At 33.6% G+C, this 23104-nt stretch overlaps 1 protein-coding gene and 1 long non-coding RNA gene across 2 annotated transcripts; one reads left to right on the top strand and one right to left on the bottom strand.

Moving 5' to 3' along the window:
- Nucleotides 1-3038: 3038 nt before the first annotated feature.
- LOC145259804 (uncharacterized) lies at nt 3039-7015 on the bottom strand. Its single transcript, XR_013864208.1, has 2 exons — nt 6963-7015; nt 3039-3252 (listed from the first exon to the last, which is right to left on the bottom strand). It is a non-coding gene; the product is annotated as an uncharacterized LOC145259804 (long non-coding RNA).
- A 179-nt stretch (nt 7016-7194) lies between these two features.
- On the top strand, nt 7195-21497 carry LOC145259803 (large ribosomal subunit protein uL14). Its single transcript, XM_080117589.1, has 5 exons — nt 7195-7266; nt 16316-16399; nt 19393-19521; nt 20248-20361; nt 21373-21497. The coding sequence occupies exons 1-5, from the start codon at nt 7254-7256 to the stop codon at nt 21453-21455; spliced, it is 423 nt and encodes a 140-aa protein (XP_079973715.1). The 5' UTR covers nt 7195-7253; the 3' UTR covers nt 21456-21497.
- The last annotated feature ends 1607 nt before the right edge of the window (nt 21498-23104 follow it).

Raw genomic sequence — 23104 nt, 5'->3', positions numbered from 1 at the left:
AAGATTACTATAAAAATTTAACACAAAAGCATTTGTGATCCTAGCCATTAACATCCTTCATGTTACACCTGGATCCATTGGTGTCTTTTTTTTGCACAAAGTTAAGAGGGCTGTAGTCAGTTAACCTGAGAAACCAGATGTCAGATGAAATATGGTTGATAAAAATTCCCCGACAGCCAGACTTGAATCTAACAACTGGTATTTTTCATATTTCTAAATTGGATTGATTATTCATATTATTTGATTTCTTTGGACTACTGTTCTCATCTTGAGTGTTATTTTCGCATTTCAGTTGATGTAACCCCTGACCATTTTCAGGTATATCTAACCAAAGTCTGGAGTTTTTCTGTAGAATTCAGGAATATGGACAGAATTTTGAACAAAACCGTTTATTTGATCCTTTAATGCTCTTGGTCCATCAGCCATGATCGGGTACAAATCCTAAGTAATTTGTAATTGTATTTTGAGTATTGCCTGCACTGAGGATTGAACCTTCAACCTCCAGAAGAGTATAACTTATAACTGAATTTTACCAAGTACTTTATCCACTACATCATAGGCCATTGCGGACAAATTCATTTCAGATTCAATTCAAAGTTATTAGCAAAAAAAAAAAAAAAAAAAATAGCCACGTGTAAAGACAATTAGAAAATGTGTATGTTTATATACCATTTGAATGTTTGCCCTAGGCGACTTTGAATCTGGATACAGTAGACATCATCACTACCACCTCTGGCTTGTTGTTACAATGAGCAGAATCAGACAGAGAATATGTCCTTCTTCTCGTGAAATGAAAGCAACTATGGTACATCTTTCGCTGAGTTCTGTGGACACCATGATTGGCACTGAGGTGTAAAACTCTTCTAAAGATATATTGGTTCTTTTTCAGAATTCCTCCTATATTAAAAAACAAAAATAAAGAAAAATCTTCATGATGTATGTACCCGTGACTAAACGAAAACATCATATTCCAAAAATCACGTAAATTGACCAAGCAGTTTTATTTTTATAAAGAAAACCATTTTTAAACGGTTAATGGGGATTCGTAGACATTAAAACATATAACTCTCACAAGTTTGAATTATTGTTGAGTTATCTCCCTTGCTTCTTGAGATAATTTTGAAGATAGCAACATGACACAGTCGTTTTTTACTTACTCATAAAATTTGGTTTTCTTAGTTAAAAAGAAAACTATTTAATGAGTTTATATGACTTTTGGAATACAATATTTTCGTTGTCTCAAGGGAATATACATCACACTGATTTTTCTTTATTTTTGTTTTTTGATATATGTTTTTTGATATAGGGAGAAATCAGGATGAGAACCTAAGTAGATATGTATGTTCTTCATAAGAAATTCCATCCATTTGCCTGTTCAAAATACTATTTTCATTGCCAAATGAAGATGTCTTCATTTTGCGATTCAGTGAAAAAAATCTTCAGATTATTAATTCTTGTTGCTGAACTCCTGATCTTTTCTTTTTTTCATCTTTAATGGAACTCAATTCAGACAAGGCAGGAAGTTATTTGATGTAAGGAGCTAAGATAAAAAGTAAATATTAACCAACGATAAGTATTAGCTGGATAGATAGATTCTGACCTATAAAGCAGCAATTCTTCCCCCTTTGTCAGAAACATCGCTCATGGAATGTGAGGATTAAAGGAGAAAATAACGGAAGCGAGACTTACAAGGCTGCAAAAAATAAACTCAAGATCCTAGAGATATAAAAATATGTATGTCCCAAGCCTCTGCATAAAATACTCTGTTCATCTGTCAATCGGTTCGAAATACCATTTTCATCAATAAAACAAGACATCTTCATATTATCTGTTCTTATTGACGACAAATCTGATAATTTATTTCACTTTCATTCTGGCTGAGCTGAATTTTCTAGTTGACCGAACGTTTCTCCTTCGCTTAAATTTTTAGCGGGGTCATCAAGCGGGACCCAAATCCTCTCTCTTGATACTTTTCCAATTTGTCTGAGATGTTCATGTATCGTTGAAGGGGACGCATTGTACCGTTTTGCCAGATCGCGTGTGCTCTGACACGGATCCTCTTCGATACATGCCTTTAGCAGGTTATTGTCCAAAACACTGGGCCTTCCAGATCGAGGCTTGTCGGTAAGATCAAAGTCAGTGTTTTTAAATTTGTTAAACCATCGCTGGCATTTACGTACAGTTATCGACCCTGGGTAGACAGCGCAAATGTTCCTTGTCGTCCTTGCTGCATTATTACCTCGATGAAATTCATACAGCATGCAATGCCGGATATGGCATTCATTAAAATCTTTGCGACCCATTGGCGCTCCAGCTTAGATATAGACAAGCTGATTTAAATAATTGCGTGATTAGAGCTGTGCTCTTGGTTAAGTGGCACTTCTTGCAGACTTTTATAAAAATAATTGCAAACAAAAGAGTGATGACATTTAACCCTTTATGACCTGGTTGGACAAATTTGTTCAGTCGTAAATAATTGAATATAATGGCATAAATAAAGTGGGAACTGATTCAAACACACCTTGTACATATTAGTTCAGTATCTGGACTGATGGCAGATACCTCCAGATTGCAACTGTCTATCGCTTACATTCAGTATGCCACCATCTAAAATTAACAATAAATATTTTTTTAATCATCTACATCATAATTTAGATCATAGAGGGTTAAGCAAACACCCGAAAAAAATCTCAGTGACACACTGGTTCTTATTAGATCACCGAAGTTAAGCAATGTGGAGTCTGACAAGTTCCATATGGGTAACCATCTGGAAATGCTAGGTGTTGTATATCATCGTGACCGGAATATACATGCGACTGGGGACAGTTTGTGAATCTGATATTCTCTGTAAACTTCCTCTTTTGGAGGAAGCCAACATAACCTACCAAGGGCTAATATCAAACTAGGTATCAGTGGTTCTTTATTGTTTTAAAAGAGTTGAGATGCCATAAAATAAATCAAAACAATCAGTAGTTTATAAGTTTAAATAACCTAAAAACGTTTGATATGACGTAAAACAAACACACCAAACCAATCAATGACTCATTTATAAAAAGTATTGTATTTCAACATGAAATAACTCCCCCAAAAAGATTGATATGCCATTTAAATAATAGGTAAAAATCAAGGTATTTCCTTTTCATTGAACTGTTAATTCCAAATAGTTTTCATCGGTGTTAATTCAGAAAGGGGCTCTGATCAAATCTGTTGCTTGTTTTCTTAAAAATCCATAGCTTGGAACTCTTCTGATATCTGTAAAAATAAAAATAAACCCATTATTCAAGAAAAGTTTAATGGCTGCTTCTATACTGTCATAATGCAAAGAAGATACTTATAAGCTTATGAAAGTCTTGGATACGGTACATAAAGGTAAACCATTAAAAAGTTTGTCAAATTAAAATGAAATTATCAGGGTGACAAGAAAATTTGTGCGGCTTTTAACTTTTATATTCAGATGAATATATATCAGTTCAAACAAAAATTTATTGATCGAAATAAGCACCATTGTTTGGTTTACTGCTATCGTTTTTTTGTGTTGATTTAATTTGATCCTTGTTTTGGTTTATTTCTGGGTAAGTGTTCACGTTGTTGGTATATGCGATTGTAGGTTTTTCTTTCAGTTATGAATTTTTGTCAATCATTTCAGCCCAGTTTCATTAATTTTTTAACAAGTATGTCATATTTATGACTTTTTTCCGTGATTCGTTTTTTTGTGTAATTTATGCATAACTGTCTCCCATATATTTATCTACAATTTTCCATTGCTTCAAGAAATGAAATATTTTGTTTTGTTTTACCGTTATAATTTCCTTTTCTTTTTTTCCATATATCTCATAGGATTAGCAAATCTGTCAACGGAGGCTTCCTTTCTAGGGTGATTACCCTTGACATATCAAATGCCTTTGATAGGGTTTGACATAAAGGTCTACTCTACAAAATCTCTAGCTACAGTATAGTTAGAAATGTCTTTTCAATTATTAAATCATTTCTCTCTGATAGGTTCATAAGAGTAGTGGTTGATGGGCAGTATTAATGCTGGAGTCCTCAGAAGTCCATTCTATGCCCAACTCTCTTCCTGATCTACATAAATGATCTCCCAAAGTCACATCCTAAGATCATTCGTAAACATTTATACTGATGACACTACCATCTATGGCAACACTTCAAAGGCCATAAATGACAAAGTTCTCTCTGATCCTCTCTCCTCTGATGTTGAGCACATGGTGCAATGGGGAAAGAGGTGACTGGTTAATTTTAATGCATCTAAAACCAAGCTTCTATTTTTACATCATCAACACTCTGATCACCATCTGGCATCAAATAAAATGAACAGCTCTCGTTTTGGGCAACTTATGTTTTTAACAAGCTTCTGGATCTGACCTTTACTCCTGATCTGAGATGGAACATGTACATCAAATCTCTTGCCAAGGCTGCTGGAAAAATGGTGGGATCGTTCTACTGCTCCAGTAAATATCTCACTGCTGATTGCAATCTCTAACTGTATAAGAGCCAAGTACGTCCAAGGATGGAGTACTGTTGCCACATCTGGACAGGGAGCTGCTAGAAACAGCTTATCCTACCTTGACAGAGTTCAAAACAGACTTTGTAGCCTAGTGAGGGATGCCCTTTTCTCTTTCCTGCAACCTCTTTTCCCACAGAAGAGACGTTGCGAGCCTGTCTCTGCTTTATCATTATTTTCATTGCAAGTGTTCGTCTGAGCTCCAATCTATGCCCCCCCCCCCGGCCTGACTTTCATGAAAAACATTTGTTTCGCTAAAACCATTATCAATAATTTCCCCCATTCTTTATCTGTGCCTAAACTTAAACGTAGATTCCATGATCAAAGCTTCTTTCTTAGAACTACATGCCTATGGACCTCTGTTTCGTTTTCCTGCTTTCTAACTGACTACAATATGGTCGTCTTCAAGTCCAATGTGAACAAGTCTTGATGAGCCATCCCTTAATTAATCCAATTTACCAAATTTTCACTCCTAACAATTACTATGACATTTTTTCATTGACTACTGTACATTTATCCTCGAGTGGCCTCCAGGCCTTGATAAGTAGTGACTCCTTTGTAAAAAAAAAAAAAAAAAGTCCTGCACTGTCAACCAACCCCTGTACTATCGCCACAATGTTGCATTTCTGTGGTTATTTTTACAAGTACTTTAATGGAATGTGATCCAACGAACCTGTAGCATTAGTGCCTGCTTAATATAAATACCCCCTGACTAACCTGACAAGCAGCAAAATTCCACCTCTTCACTATAGAAGTTCTCCAATGACGGAGAACCTTCTACTCTGAAAATGCCTTCCCTCAAAGCTTTAAATTTTGGAATTTATTCCCTGTTTCTTGCTTCTCCGACTCTACTAATCTGCAGAAATTTAAATGTAAAGCGAACAGACATCTTGCTGCTCAACTCCCTACTTGAAATGTCCCTGTTAGCATGGTCCTTAATTCATGATAACTCTTAAGCTTCAGTGGCAATTTACCTTGTTTCGGGTGATTATGAATAAAAAAAAGAATTAAATAAATTAATTAAATGATTATATATATTTAAGTCAGCTAAAGATCTGACTTGTTCATCTCGTCTGATGAGGTCCGCATAGGGTTGAAATAAATTTATAATGAGATTGGGCTAAGTCTGTGTTGGATTTTTTTAACCCTTATATATGCTGTGCTCCACATTGGCTGTCATACTTAAGAATTCCTACACCATTTACCTGATCCTTTAAGAACAACACCCTATATCATTTAATTCCACAGTCAAGCAATCTTATTGGAGACGAATTAGGTTCATTCCATAATTGGATTTCGCTGCAGTTTGCTTGATCTGTTTTAGTTAATAGATGTGTGTGCGTGGTTGCTCAAGAGGCAAAGTACTTCCTTTTGCATGCAAGAGATTCAGGTTTCGAATCCGGAGTTTTTATGGGTTCAACTGCTGAACCCAAATGAAGGGTGAAAATCAAGTCTTTGACTTTCAGTTTGTTGGCTTTCATGGCTCGCGTGACTGTGGAAACATTATGTCTCTTCTTACATTCTGAAAATTGTAATTTAGTCAAAATAGTTAAAAGGACAAAAATACAAAAAATAGAAAAACTAAGGGGTTTTAAAACAAAACTACACAAATGCCGTGTTCCAAAAATCACGTAAATTGAACAAGTAGTTTTATTTTTATAAAGAAAATAATTTTTAAACGATTAAAGTGAATAATGTGAAATCATTAGCATTACAAGGCTGACCTCGCAAATTTTGAATCATTGTGGGTTCATCTGACCTTGTTTTCTTTTCAAGATAGCAACGCGAGCCAGTCCCTTTTTGCTTACGTAACAAAAATTTGATTTCTTAGTTAAATATAAAACTACTGGATCAATTTACTGTGATTTTTGGAATATAACATCTCCGTTTCGTGACGAGTCACATAATATAGCTTTGTCTGCATTGGTTAAAAATTAGGTTGGATTCTAAATATAAAACAAAACTAGATTTTACCTAAAAATAATTAAAAAAAATAATAAATTAATTAAATTTTTAGCTTTTAAAATTTCCCTTTGATGTGTTCTGTTCCGCTTACCTAATGAATTTTAATTTCTCGGGTAGACTGCCGAGACCGCGATTTTTTGTTTTCTCACATTTGCTCATTTCTGGTTATATATTCAAAGTAAGTAAAATAAATTAAATAAAATACGTTGTATGTATTCGTGTGTGGTTTTCTTTTTTTCACGTGAATTTTTAAAAATAAAAACATAATGAAGGATGTTATTAAATAAAAATGAATTGCGATATGACGCAAAAAAAATTAAGCATTTTGATTGGTCAATCGGCGATACAGCTAGACCGGCTTTTAACATAAAATAACATTAAATTAAATAATAAATATAATTTTATTTTAATTCAACAAAAAATAAAATGAAATAAATCCTGACAATAACGTCTAATAAAAAAATATCTGAAACCGTACTTTTGTACTCCTCGTAAACTCACTGATTTAAGCAAGCATGCATTTTGTTGTTGTTGTTGTTAGATAAACAGTAATAAACATTTTTTTCGAAAACTCTAATTAATTTGAAAATTGTAATCAATTTTCAAACACTAATAAAAATTTTAGTACAATGATGTCATTCATTTTCATAAATAATAGAATTTTATTTTTAACGTAGAACAAATCACGGAGTAAATCTCGTTGTGAACGATACCCACTTTTATTTTGAACTACGCATGCGCGTAATTCTCTTTCCTTTTCCTGTTCAAGATGTCGAAGCGAGGTGAGGATTAATTTTTCTTCCTTCAAAATCTTATTCAATCTACATTTAAATTGCATTTAATTTCTTATATTTTTATTCCTGTTACATTCTCCTATGCTTGGTTTTTTAAGTGTCGATATTTTATTTGTATGATTTCTGAACTTTCAAAATTTAAAGTCTATTTATAAACTGACATGAGGTGTAATATCGTCTACGTTTATCATATTTATTTTTTTACATGTATATAAAAAAAAACGTTAGTTTTGAAGTCTTCCGTATTTAGATTTCTATTTCTGTCCTAATTTGTTTAAATAAAAACTTTTTTTGTAAAATGTTTTTGATTGTTAAGCTTTGTGTTTGCATGCGGACTATGTTCAAATACATTCGCTGGTCATAAACGTATGATTATATACTATCTTAAGATTACAATATGAATTATATAAAATATATTTCGCAAAGCAAATATATTTGTACAAATATCTTGGATTTGGCTCCCAGTTTGTTATATTTTTTGTAGATATCCCGAACACCCTCTAAAATGAAAAAAAATTAAATTAATTTGTATTGTTCCATCTTAATTCTAATTCACAACGTTTCAGCCGATGTCTTCAGGTGCTTAAAAATATATCACTTTTTCGACAAGAGTTGGAGACATTTACGGGTATTGCTGAGTTGTTACGATTTCTGTAAATAAAAGTTAAATACAAAACGATTGTTTAATGTAAATGCATAGATTCTTTCGAAGTAATTTAACGTATTAAAAAGTTGAATAATTGTTTTTAACTTTTTTATTTCTTCCTGAATAAAGTAATTTTTGGTAAAATGCTTAAACGTCTCCGACCATTAATCGAAAAAGTTATACTCCAAACCTGGAACTTTTCAGTGTGCCATTAATTGATATTATCTAGAGTAATTTAATTTTATTTTTTATAGCTTATTTCGAATTTGTTCAAGTACTTGTTTCTTTAAAAACAAACAAGTCTTTAAATTCCCTATTAATGAAGAGACAACGACGCACGTGTTTTCTCGTTTGATTTTTTTTTTTTTTCCGGTTAATCGAATATTTATTGAAATCGAAACGTGAATACTATTCGCAGTCATTTACCCGGGCAACGCCAGATACAACAAATAAGTGCCAGATACAACAAATAAAAGTTTAACTATTATACATTTTTTGACAAAACATTAACGGCCTCTTTTTTTTTCTCATTACACGTGGTTCCTAATTATTAGGTCATATTCTCACAAACGCATAGTCGAAATAAAAAGCCAAGTTCAATCATTATTTACTAAAATACAAAATTATTTAAAAACTTAGATGTCAACATTGTCTATTTGCATATTTATTTGTGTACTTGATATAAATTTATATTAATAACTGAAGGACGCTTTTACACTATCAGGACAAAATTTCAGTAATTGGATTTTGCATGGAAACAATGATATCAACGTATATTTTTAAATTGGGGTTTGTATTACTGTACACATAGATTCGAAAAAGTTGTCAAAAAACAAATAACAAATAAATGTTATCAAAGGCAAGATAAGTTACTTTTCTACCAAACTGAATATATTTTTTGTGTTTTTATTCAATGTAACATGTTTATTCAGCTCGAAAAGCATACAGTGTTTACCGATGTATTGGAAAATTCAAAATGGCGGCCGACACTCTTAACACGATAAGTTCGGGATAAGGCGTTATAAATAATAAACTAGACAAAATACTGTTAGAAATTCGCTCAATATATGTTACCATGACATAAGTTGACATATATTCGGTGTTTTTTTAATTGTATGTTGTCTAGTTTATTATTTAGAATACCTTTTCCCAAACTTACCATGTTAAAGAGTCAGGCGCCATTTTGAATTTTCCAATACATCGGTAAACACTGCATGTTTTTCGAGCTAAATAAACATGTTACATTGAATAAAAACACAAAAAATATATTCAATTTGGTAGAAAAGTAACTTATCTTGCCTTTGATAACATTTATTTGTTTTTTGACAACTTTTTCGAATCTGTGTACAGTTATACAAACCCTTAAATTGATTATATCCAAAAATTAGAAGACGATTGTAAGACAGTTCAAAAGGGAGGTAATTCTCCGTTTTCGATTTGAACAAGATGGCCGCAATTTCTTATCGTTCTCCCATAACGCTAGACACTTTGTTTCTTGGACCGAATCAGTTTTTGGGGATGTTTTACTGTCCAAAGTCCTTCGAAAACGTGGTCAAAAGATAAAATATATGGTTAAGTGGCAGTTTTAGTTATTTGAACTACTTTAAAGCTTATTCGCTCACTCATTTTTCGACCAAATTTCAAACCATACCTTCTCAGCTATATTATGAAAAGAATTTTATTTTTCGTTCAGTAAAACAAGTTTGGAATTTACTGGTGTTAAAAATCGTGTAAAAAAAAAAACAAAAAAAAACGTAAGGTGATCGGCGTTTTAATGACTGGTTTCTATAGTAACCACGTCGCTTTAGCGACTAGCGTTGCTATTAATTCACCTCTCTCGTGAAACAGAATGAAACGGAAATAATTGGGGAGGGTATTGAAAGCAGACGAGTGCCGTACATTGTTATTACTAGGGCTATGACAACACCATATCGTTTTGACTCCAGTATCCGACACAGTTAATCAACCAAGAACCACATCATGTGCCACATCAATCTATATAAAAGCATATGTCAACGGATACACACTCGAGTAAAAGCAATGAAAAGAATAGGCTGTTGTCATAGCCCTATTTATTACGTATGTTTTTTGGTGGCAAAAAAATAAAACTGAAATTGAACAAAGAACAAGTGAATTTACTGGAAGGCTGGGAAAATCATGGATTACAATAGAAAACTGCGAGCATGAAAAGTAATATGGTTAAGCTTAAACATGGAAAAGTAAAGAACAAATCCCTCGACGGAGGCAACCTTTCTAGGGCAATTGCTCGACATATCTAAGGCCTTTGATAGGGTATGGCATAAAGGTTTACTTCATAAGATCTCTAGCTATGGTATTGCTGGAAATGTCTTCTCAATTATTAAATCATTTCTTTCTGATAGGTTCATAAGAGTAGTAGTTGAGGGGCAAAAATCAGAAGCTCACAGTATTAATGCCGGTGTCCCTCAGGGGTCTATCCTAGGCCCAACTCTTTTCCTGATTTACATTAATGATCTTCCAAATCACATCCTTACATCATTTGTAGACATCTATGCTGACGACACTACCATTTATGGTAGCACATCTAAGACAGTAAACGACCAAGTTCTCTCCAATTCTCTCTCCTCTGATCTTGAGCACATAGTACAATGGGGTAAGGAGTGGCTGGTTACTTTTAATGCATCTAAAACCAAGCTTCTCTCTTTACATCATCAACATTCTGATCCACATCTGGCATCAATTGAAATGAATGGCTCTCGTCTTCAGGAGGCCTCAAGTTTTGACAAGCTTCTTGGCTTGACCATTACTCCTGATCTTAAATGGAACACGTACATCAAATCTGTTGCCAAGGCCGCTGGAAAAATGGTGGGATCTTTCTATTGATCCGGTAGATATCTCACTGCTGATGCTATTCTCTATCTATATAAGAGCCAGGTACGTCCAAGGATGGAATACTGTTTCCACATCTGGGCAGGAGCTGCTAGAAAGGACTTGGCCTGCCTTGATAGAGTTCAAAATAGACTTCGTAGCCTCGTAGGAGATGTCCTTTTCTCTTCCTTGCAACCTCTATCTCACAGAAGAGATGTTGCGAGTTTGTCTCTGATGTATCGTTATTTTCATGGAAAGTGTTCGACTGAGCTTCAATCTATGGTCCCCCCTCGCAAAACTTTCACAAGAAACACTCGTTTAGCTGTAAACACTATCAATAATTCCCCCCCCCCCACTCTTTATCTGTGCCTAAACCTTTAACGTAGATTCCATGAACAAAGCTTCTTTCTTAGAACTGCATGCCTGTGGAATTGTCTTCCGTTTTCCTGCTTTCCGGCTGACTACAATATGGTTGTCTTCAAGTCTAATGTAAACAAGTTTTTGATGAGCCGTTCCATATAAGTTATCAAACTTACCAAATTTTCATTACTAATGATTACTATATTGTCCAATTTCTACTGTACACTCTTTAACCCTTATCCTTGAGTGGCCTCTTGGCCTTGATAATGTGGTGATGCCTATGTAAAAAAAACAAAAAAAAACTAGGTCTTAAAACTGGGAAAAAGGGACAAGATATTTAAATTCAATATACAACATATAATCAATTCTTAATGCTACAATATTTAAGTTATAAATTTGTTTTTTATTAGAATATCCGGGTTTGTATTGCTGTACACATAGATTCGAAAAAGTTGTCAAAAAAACAAATATATAACAAATAAATGTTATCAAAGGCAAGATAAGTTACTTTTCTACCTAACTGGATATATTTTTCGTGTTTTTATTCAATGTAACATGTTTATTCACCTCGAAAAGCATACAGTGTTTACCGATGTATTGGAAAATTCAAAATGGCGGCCGACACTCTTTAACACGGTAAGTTCAGGAAAAGATGTTATGAATAATAAACTAGACAAAATACCGTTAGAAATTCGCTCATTATGTTACCGTGACATAAGTTGACATATATTCGGTGTTTTCAAATAGTATTTTATCTAGTTTATTATTTATAACACCTTTTCCCAAACTTACCATGTTAAAGAGTGTCGGGCGCCATTTTGAATTTTCCAATACATCGGTAAACCTGCATGTTTTTCGAGCTAGATAAACATGTTACATTGAATAAAAACAAAAATGTATCCAGTTTGGTAGAAAAGTAACTTATCTTGCCTTTGATAACATTTATTTATTATATATTTGTTTTTTGACAACTTTTTCGAATCTGTACAATAATACAAACCCGAATATCCTTTCTTTTCCAGTTTTAACTAGTCCTTTACTTTTCCGTGTTTAACCATATTACTTTTCAGAATCGCATTTTTCTATTGTAATAACATGTTAGCCTATGTCACGGTAACATATTGAGTGAGTTTCTAACAGTATTTTGTATGTTTTTAGTTTACTCATTTACCAAAACTTAACAGAGCTCGTCGATAAACACTGATTTTTGAACCGATTACCTGTTTTGAAGTGAGTAAAACCACTAAAAACTTTTCGGGATAGGTAGAAGAGTAACTTATCTTGCCTTTGATAACATTTGTTATTTTTGTTATATATTTGTTTTATGACAACTTTTTCGAATCTGTATAGTAAAACAAACCGGCGATATTCGTTCGTAGCGGGCCGGATTACCCCTATATATCCTTAAAAATCAACATTCTAAAGTTAGGTCTTCAGTTGGACAAGCAGCGCACATTGACCATAATTTTTACGGATTAGATAAAATCGCATTTTTCTTAAGACACTATAAAGTATGCAGAAGGAAGTTAAACGCAGGGGGCATAACTCAGAAAGTAATATTAGATTACTTTTGTTATTACATTTTTCACCCCAAACAAGGCACATCGCCACTTTGATGTGGGGGGGCTACTATCAGGGACATAGGGAGTTGGGCAGCAAGATGTCGGTTCACGTTACACTTAAACTTCCGCGTGTCAGTACAGTTGGGGGAGCAGAGTTCCGGAAGGAAGTTCCAAAGTCTAGCGGTTCTGGGGAAGAAACTATTGGAGTAAAAGGCTCTCTTGCATCTAGGGATCTCTACTGTGAAAGGGTGGGATTTAGCTGCTTGTCGGGGTGGTTCAAGTGCTTGCAGTTCGTCAGAGCATTCACCGTTAAGGTACTTATAAAACAGGTAGAGGGATGCAACATTTAGTCGATGGGACAGTGGCTGAAGCTTAGATGACAGTTCAGGACCTATTAGGTTGGCGACTTTCTTTTGGACCTTATCCAGGAGCGAGAGACTAGTAGCAGATGCACCAGCCCAAATATGACAATACTCCATACATGGGCGAATGGTGGCCTTATAGAGGTACAGGATACTTTCGGGCATTAGTAGCTTTCTAGCACAGTAGAGAGAACCTACTTCTTCGCAGCGGTCATGGCAATACTTCAATGTAATTGTTCCAACTCATGTTTCCTATGAACGTTAGGCCAAGTAGTTTAAAAGATGTACTTTCAGATAGTCTTTGGCCATTGCTATTGGTGGTAGAGAAGGTTTGTTGTAATTATTGAAGGAAACAAGTTTAGTCTTGTCAGCATTGAATGTGACTATCCATTTTTGTCCCCATTCCACTATAGATCGGTGGTCATCCTCTAGTGTTTCTGCCATTTCTTTAGATATGTGTTCATTTGTTTTCCTGCCGTGTCTGTTATATAGTGTAGTGTCATCAGCATATATACACCTCTTACAAACAATTTTGTCAGGAAGGTCATTAATGAATATTAGGTATAATAGAGGTCTAAGGATAGACCCCTGAGGCACTCCCGCATTTATATCGTATTGTTTAGATGTACGACCATCGAGGACAACCTGGATTTTTCTCTTATCTAAGAAGGATTTAATTATGTTAAGTGTTTTTCCAGTGATACCGTATGATCTGATTTTCCTGAGAAGACCTTCATGCCATACCCTGTCAAAAGCCTTAGATATTTCTATAGCTACCGCTCTACCCTCCCCTGCTTTGTCCAGTGAATGGTATATACGTTTAGAGATTATAGTTAGGATGTCTGCTGTGGAATAGACCTGCCTAAATTCATATTGTTTTTCTATCAGATGTTTAGTATCTGTAAGGTGATGGACCAGAGCCTGGTTAATTAAGGTCTCAAATATTTTGGCAAAAAGTGGGAGGAGGCTAATGGGTCTGTTCTTTCGCCAGAATTCTTGAAAACTAGTGCCACAGAAGCAGTTTTCCAGCAGGCAGGAAAGCAAGATTCATTAAGGCACTTGTTGTAAAGTTTGGAGAGAACTGGAGCTACTTCGGCAGAGCATTTTTTAATAGCACAGCCAGGATGAGATCAAGTCCACATGCTTTTGAAGTGTCAAGATTTTTTATGATAGCATGCACCTGAGAAGGGGTGATTTTCAGATTGTCTAGTGTGGCGTCTGTCCGCAAGGAAAGTCAGGGAGAGGGTGGTTAGCAGGGTCCAGTGTGGGGTTGGAGACAAACCGACTGGCAAGCAGGTTAGCCTTCTCGGTTGCTGAGCAAACAAGCTCATCATTGTTGGATAGTGGGGGAATAGTTGTGGTTGTAATATTTGTCTATAACGATGCATTTGTTTTTATACTAAAAACACATTAGCAGTTCTACTCTAATTTTCGTAATTTTTAGATATATTACTATTTTCGACATGATAATTAAGTGCATAATGCTTTAGTTTTGTTTTTTAACGATATATTTAAAAAATCGATCTGTTGCCGATAGCTTAACAAGCTCCTTTTAGTGGGGTGGGCAATTATTGAATGAGACCCCCTCCCCTTCTAAATCGATCGGTTTTTACACAAAACTTTTAAAATGGGTTTATTTCTTGACTTTTTTTTTTTTTTTTTTTTTTTTTTCTAACGGAATCGCTGGTTTCCTGGAAAATCTACCTGCGATTTGTGACATCTCCAAAGTGAAATATTGCCTTTCACCATATTGTTGGTCACGATAGCAGAACAATAAACTGGAGATGTTGGAAAGGTGTTTAAAGGAAAAATTGTGGTGTTCCATGGAGACCAGCAGAAAAATTTAATGTGTAAAGAACACCGACCGATAAAATTTGTTTTTAGGTTTTCGGGTCGCTGACAACAAATCTGATCTTCAAACCTGTTGTAAATTTACCGTTTGCAAGGTATTAACCCCTGAACTCTCGCACTATTTTGTACCACCTCACTGCTATGCGTTCGCGCATGGACACACGCGTAGTAAGGTGACTTGTCACATCGCAGAAGAATTTTTTAGCAGACATTTAAAATAAGAAAGTTTTCAAAAACAAAATGTGGTTCATTTTTATGTGTTACATAATCTTTGATGTTTTTTTTAATTGATCTAAAAAAAAAAATTCATGAGTGGTCTACAAGAGCATTTTTATTTTTGGAGGGTTCTTTTTTTTTTTTTTTTTTTTTTTTTCTTCCCCCAATTGTACAGGTGCTTCTGCAGTTTAATTTACCGTTTTTCCATAAGTAATACAGCGACATACACTGAGCAGAAGAAGCACGGATCAATAAGTGTATGAGTACCCGAATCTAAAAACCGTTTCCGGTGCAAAAAAAAATAAAATAATTTTCATATGAAGACACCACCCGCCTCAGCCCCTCTGCTGCCCTATCCCCCAATGTAAACAGAATTTTTTGTGAAAAATTAAACAGTTCTTCTACTCAGTGTATGTTAGTGTGTTACTTATGGAAAAACGGTAAATTAAACTGCAAAAGCACCTGTTTAATATTGTACAATTTTTATAATTGAAAAACACCCCTCCAAAAAAAATGAAAAACAAAAAATAAAAATGCTTTTGTAGACCACTCGTGAAAACTTTTTTTTAGATCAATTAAAAAAACATTGAAAATTATGTAACACTGAAAAATGAACCACATTTTGTTTTTGAAAACTTTATTTTAAATGTCTGCTAAAAAAAATTCCTCTGCGATGTGACAAGTCACCTTACTACGCGTGCATCCATGTGCGAACGCATCATGTAAGAATAGCATAAACGATGGTGAGTTTTGGCACAAAATAGTGCGAGGGTTCATACAAACGGTAAATTTGCAACGGGTTTGAAAAACAAATTTTATTGGTCGGTGTCCTGTTGTAGTTAAAGTAAACATTTACCCATTAAATTTTTCTGCTGATCGCCATGGAATTCAACGCCCAAGGAGTATCAAAATTGTACTCTGACATTTTTTAGAAATTGGTTATATGGTGGAAGCGATTCTTATACTGTTTATTCGCAAACAAAATGCATTCTCTACCTTCGTCTGCAACTTTTATTATTTACACCGTCATAAAAATGGAAAGAAAAGTTCAAGCAAAATTTCAAATTTTGGATGTTAAGTCTTTAAGTGATTTTAAGTATCAATTAAATCAACAAAAACGCATTATCTAAAATAAAGCTGTCTTATTGCATTGTACATGTGTTTAAAATAATGATTGTCCCTTCCTCTTTCAGGTCGTGGTGGTACAGCCGGAGGTAAATTTAAGATCTCCTTGGGTCTTCCTGTCGGTGCAGTAATCAACTGTGCAGACAATACAGGTAACAAAACTTTTGGTCTGTCTTTTTTTTTTTTTTTTTTTCTCCCCCAATTTAGAAATTAGTGTGAATGTAAAAAAAAATTTCATAGTTGCACATGTTAATATTAAAATATGTAGATTTGCTTATCTCCTGTGTTTAATAAATATTTAATCTTTTTCTAGTGAAAATATTGCAGATAATCTACCCAGAAATTATTTCTTTTCAATATTATTGTATAATTGCATTTAAATAAACATTCCTATTACACCTTGCATGGGTGATAGATTTTAAATGCCATAGATTCTGATTCTCTAATAATAGCAAATTTCTATTGAGTTTTTGATGATGTTTCACCATGTTAGGTTTGTCAATACTTTGTATTTCTGAACCCGCAATTTCCACAAAGTTATTTGAGTATGCCCAGCAGATGATTATTAACTGGAAACGGCCAGGCAAACCTTATTACAAAGAACACAAATTGTTACAATGTTAAGAATGGTGACAACCACTGAAATCAAGTATACATTGGAAAATGTCTTAATATCCAGAAAACGACTTGTCATCTGCTGGGCACACCCGAGTAATTTTGTGGAAATTGCAGGTTCATAAATGCAGAAGTTTGTCAATTGAGTAAATGTTAATATTGGTTGAAAAGCAATTTTGGTTTACCTACCCGTGTTTCAGATTTGCTTTAAAAAATATATAATTATACATACATACAGGGTGACCCCACAAAAAAAACAAAAGCTAAATGGAGGCCCATGTAGAACTGAGAAAAAAGGCCAAAGACCCTAGTGTTTTGATGTGATGTTTTGAATATAATAAACTAGTTATGACCGAAGTTTCATTTCATTCGGACAACGCATGTTATGTTTGTGAGCAATCCGGCATTTGAGTAATCTAGGGTAGAACAAGGTAAAATGTGCCACTTTGGTTGGTGCATGAAGGGGGAAAATTTGGTCGGGGTATTTCGCGACATTCGGTCAAATAAAGATGATAATGATTCTTATAATACTAAAATGTACCAAGTTTTATGAGCTACTAATTGATGTAGCTTGAAAAAAATAATTTTGTTGGAGCAGTCACTTATATTGTTTTAAAATTGCTGTAAAGATGAAAATTAATGTTTTCAGCAAAGTTCGAGGACTTTACTCATATATTTGTTTGCAATAACACGTTGTATATCAACCAACTCTGATCATGACGTGAAACAAAACTAATACAATCTTTAGGTACAGTCACATTTGGAATATTTCAAAACTGCTTAGGCGGGAATTTTGATTGAAGATAGGAATCTTTTTGTATCTCTGAAGTTATACATCACTCGTCTGCTAGATGTGACAAATATGTAAAAATGCATGGTGGCCAACTTCACTCTGGTCACTTAATTCGGGGGAGGGGGGCTAGATTTCCCAGTTATACCCTAGATGACCTTTTCGTTTCAAGAATATCACACTAGAGCTCTAGAATGATCTGACTAGAAATCAATGTTTTATTAATGAGAACCTATATTTGTTGCTATTCACCATAGTGAAGAGCAAAAGAAACGATAAATTTGATTTTTCTATAAAGATGTCGGATTAAAAGAATCAAGGTCTGGGCAAAACAAAGTTGCTACAAAATAATCATTAGTGATCAATTTCACTCTATTGAACACGAAACTTTGATAAATGCTGTACTTTTAATTTTATATCATTGTCCTTTTAAGTTCTGTATCGTACTTAAATAAAACAAAATTTGACTGATTATTAGTTTAAAGTAGCTTAACATGTTTATATGTAAAAAAAAAAAAAAAAAAAAAAAAAAAGTGCAGATAGATCACAAATGAGATTAAACCAACATAATTTCTCAACTGTATTTCATGTAAAAAAAAAAAAAAAAAAAAAAAATTACCTATAGTAACGTTTACTGACAACTCATTATGTTGAGATACAAAGTGCAATCTGTTTTTTTTTTTGAGAAATCTTTCTAAACTGGAGGCAATTATTTCCAATACACCAGGGAGGGGAACTGTATTTTATCTGCATTTAAAAACACAAAAAATATCAGCTATATCGAACTTTAGTTTTGTTTGGAAACCCTATTCTCGTATGCATTACTTTTTATTAGGTAAATGTGTTTATTGCCATCCCTTTTATTTGTGAGGCATTGCGAGAAATCCTACACTAAAAGTATTCTCCACACTAAAAAAAATCAAATTTTGCATTATTTGAATATCTGAGTTTATAAAGGAATTAACAGGCCACTGTTCTGTTATAAATATGCTTAAATATATTTTTAATTTATGCAGATTTCATTTGTTTTTAAAGTCAATTCTGTTGTATTGTATCTAATATATAGTAGTGATTTCAATCTTGAAAAATGACTTGGGTACCATCAGCTAGAATCAAAACCAAAACAGCATTATTAGTTATTATCTGGGCTAAATCCATATGTATACAAAAACTTAAAAAAATGTTGTTCAAGATATAAATGTATATTTGCGCATGTGTAGAAATAACATGTTTAGTCAACTTACGCCTGCCACCCCCCAATTTCAGCCACTTTGCAGCTATTTTTACAGACTAAAAACCAAATCAAATTTGTTCAACAGGTCCGAATCACCTATATATTGAGTTTCAAGTCTGTAAACCAAAAATTGAGTTTGATAACCGTTTTCTACACACAGACAAGGTCTTTTCTCTTTTTTTTTTTTTTTTTTTTTTTTTTTTTACATAGGCTTATCAAGGCCGATTGGCCACTCAAGGATAAGGGTTAAAGAGTGTAGCTTAGTCAAAAGGACAATATAGTAATCAATAGAAAAGGTCATAGATCAATACAATAATAAAATTATAAGTTACATTAAAGAAAAGAATTTTTAATTTAAAAACTTTCATTAAGATCTGCTAATCGTCTCTTTGTAATTTTTTATAATGTGAACTGATTTTTTTAATAAGAATTTCCATAATTCCGTTTCTGAGATTTAAAAAAAAAATTAACAAAACATTAACTTTTTTTTTTTTTTTTTTTTTAAGGAGCCAAAAATCTCTATGTAATTGCCGTCAGTGGTATTAAGGGTCGTCTGAACAGGCTTCCCGCAGCTGGATGTGGGGACATGTTGGTTGCTACAGTAAAGAAAGGAAAACCAGAATTAAGGAAAAAAGGTATGGATTTTTTATTATTCTTGGTAAATGACTTGCCCATACTTACACAACAAAGTGGATTGGTTTGATGTATAAATATCTGTTGCTCCTGTTTTTTTTATCATCATCTCTCTCTACTTAAGAATTATGTTTTTTATTTTACAATTGGTTTGTTCGACAGTGGGTATTTGCAATTGATAGTCGAGTATATTTAGGTATAGATTAGAATCACTGAAATAATGCATGGTGGGGGGTTACACAACCTTAAAAAGTCAAGCTAATTCTTTCATTTGTATTTTTGTTATGCATCCTAGTAAACTTTGTTAAATGGTTAATTTACTTGGATATGGTGCATGAAAGTGTTTCATTTATTTATTTATTGTGCTTATTTAGAATTACACTTTTAAAAAATACAGAAAAATCTTTGTACGCACACAGAATGAACTAAAGAAAATTTTACTTTATAGCAATTAAAGCGTTCTACTTTGAATACAAAATCCTGATAGCCAAATTGTCACTATTGAAATCAAAACAATTTTTTCCTTAAAAATAAAAAAATCTTAACATCTGTTCAATTGCATGATTGAAATGGTTTTTCAGATTTTAATGCAGACATTATTTAGTTGTGCATTTATAGTTTTTAAAATAAACTTCCATCTGAATTGCCATTTTGTGTTTTCCATCTACAATTAAGCCTTTTTTTCTCTCCATTTAATTTTTTTTTCTTTTTCTTTAACTCTTTTCCAGTAATGCCAGCCGTTGTTATCCGACAGCGGAAACCATTCCGAAGGAAGGATGGTGTCTTCATATATTTTGAGGACAACGCGGGTGTTATAGTTAACAACAAAGGAGAAATGAAAGGTAATTTCTTCTGATGTTAATAATTCTAATCTGTAGTTAGCCATCGACAAGTGCATAGGATATGGAACAATGATTTCTTGCTGGAATTAGATTTTGTAAGCCCATGTCAACCATATTTATCCGCTCTAAAATTATATCAATGAATGAGAGTAGTGTACTTGTTTTCTGGAGCCCCAAAATTAAGAGATTAAATCATTCCTGTAGTCTCTTCCCGTTGATTGCAGTTTAATACTAGCTCTTTGCATGTCGAGGAGGTCCATCCTGCCAGGCTTTGCCTTCTCTTGAGAAGGGGTTGGTTTATTGCTGATCGGCAGAGGCATGCGAGTGTTTTTTTTTTGTTTTTGTTTAAGTGCACTGACTTTTCAATCCCACTTTGCAACCCTAGTGTCGTATTTCTCACGGTGGGAGAGAAATACCTTCAGTTTAATCAGAAGGGAACTAAAAAATATCAGTTCTTGAATTCATTAAGTTCTGACAGAAAAATCGGATTGTAATATGTCAAGTATAAATGATGCCATACTCCCAAGCATAAATGCTGGCCAATTCTTATGAACTCTGCTGTTGTGGTGAACTAACCATTTCTATACATTATCGCTTTTTGAAAATGTGTTATGTGATCGCTCCGCATTCATTAGGTATTTTTATTTGGTATACAAGTAATTTCATTCATACATATTTCTTGTGTATCATGTCAAACTGGGGGGGGGGGGGTCTGCACGGACATTCAAACAGTCCCGTGGCATAGTGAATAAAATGTTGTAAAATTCAGTTGTAAGTTTAAAAATCAATTTTCTGTCCATGTGTAAAGGCAGTATGCACAAACTTTTTTGTAACTAATCTGAATGGACTGAAGGTTGTTTTTACAGGAGTATGAATCCTCTTGTCTGTGAGGATAATTTCTTCCAAATTTCATGTGCTTGGTTCTGAAACTTGTTAACAGGCATCTCGTATTATTATTATTGATAGTGTTTGTATTGATTGGAATTTAATCGTAACTTTGTTTTCTTTCAGGATCGGCGATCACAGGACCTGTAGCGAAAGAGTGTGCAGATTTGTGGCCTCGTATCGCTTCAAATGCGAGTTCAATTGCGTAGAATTAAAACCCTTCTGTAATAAATGTGATCGTGAAAAAAAAATTTTTGTTGCCTTATCTTTTTTCTTTTGAACACATTCACTGTTAAAACGTTGCCTTCATGGCCAAAGCTCCCCTCCAAAAAGCTGTTAGCATTATTTACTCACTGTTATTAGGAGTGGCCCTACCCATGACCTTCATAATGTCATTAAGGCCTTGGAGCTGAAAAATAACCTCATCAATGAGGTTCTAGCAAGCATGATCTGTCAAACAGTCACTGTCTATAATGAATCACATTTTTACAAAAAGCATTAGAAACTTAAAAGTTGCATCAGGAGAAAAATAATGAACATTGATTTGTACTGAAATTCATTTCGTTTTAATTTTTTAAAAACTGAAAATTGTTTATGTGAAACATTTCATTGTTTTATGGATTTTTAAAGACTAAAATACATTCATTATATATTTATGAGTTAGATTTAAAAAAGGAAAGTATCACAATTTGATTTTATAGTTAAGCTTAACTTTATTCAATAAAAATATGTAAAATTACGTTTTATCAGAAGACAATCAAATGTTGCAAAACATGAAATATGAATTTAAACAAATCATTTTTTAAAAATTAAAACTATTAGATTGACAAGAAGGTTTTTGTGGAATTTTAAATTTTGATTTCAATAAGGTTTTTGCTATAGTACCTTGAGTTTATATCATTTTAAAGAGCGTTTTTGCTCTAATTGTTTTAAAACAATTGTCTCTTTTTCAGGACGTTGATTACAAAATGAAAACAAATTCACACAATTTTCTTATTTCAATTCAAGCTAGGCTGAATTAGCTTGTGATATCAAGTGTTTGACCCAGGAACGACCACTAAACGCACGGCACAATGGTGTATTAAGAAATTTTGTGGCGGCGACAAGTCTTACAGATGATGAGTATAGTGGTCGGCCATTGGATGTTGACAACAATCAATTAGGACCCTTAGTCGAAGCAAATCCATGTACAACTGTTCAAGAACTTGCTTCTGAATTAGATGTAATGTATGCAACAATTTCCAACCACTTGAGAGAGATTGGAAAGACAAAAAAAATTGTTAATGGGTGCCTCACAAATGGAACAACCAAAAATACAATTACAAAGTTTTTTTTTTTTTATATATATATATATATATATATATATATATATATATATACACAATAATAATCTGTTTCTCGAATGCTGAAGTTGCACCAAAATAAGGTCATTCTGACTGGTGGTTTGTAACTTGGAAGTGCACGCCTGTGGCACTCTCTTCCGTTTGTCTGTTTCCCACCTGACTACAACTTGGATGTCTTCAAGTCCAACATAAACAAATTCCTGATGAACCGCCCCCTTTAGTAAGACACTTTATCAAATCTCCAATACTACGATACTATCCCATTGATTACTGTACATGCAATAACCGAGTGGCTTCCGGGCCTTCATAAGTGGTAACTACCATGTTAAAAAAAAAAGTCAACAAATGGATGAAATGCATCAGCAACTTGGGCAACACCCAGCATTAATCAACAAAAAAGGTCCAATTTTCCATGACAGTATTGCAGCATTAAGATTTTTTTAATTCAATTTATAACATCATATAATCAATTCTTAATGCTGTAATATTTTAAGTTATAAATTTATATGTACTAG

Source organism: Euprymna scolopes, chromosome 35 (assembly GCF_053919585.1).
Source record: "Euprymna scolopes isolate OS-2025 chromosome 35, ASM5391958v1, whole genome shotgun sequence".
NCBI lineage: Eukaryota > Metazoa > Mollusca > Cephalopoda > Sepiida > Sepiolidae > Euprymna > Euprymna scolopes.
Note: the sequence above shows the minus strand (reverse complement) of the source record. Positions and strands in the feature narration are given on the sequence as shown.

Coding starts and splice junctions, on each gene's coding strand:
- LOC145259803 (XM_080117589.1), top strand. Junction 19,522..20,247: donor ACCAGAATTAAGGAAAAAAG/GTATGGATTTTT, acceptor ACTCTTTTCCAG/TAATGCCAGCCGTTGTTATC. Junction 20,362..21,372: donor CAACAAAGGAGAAATGAAAG/GTAATTTCTTCT, acceptor GTTTTCTTTCAG/GATCGGCGATCACAGGACCT.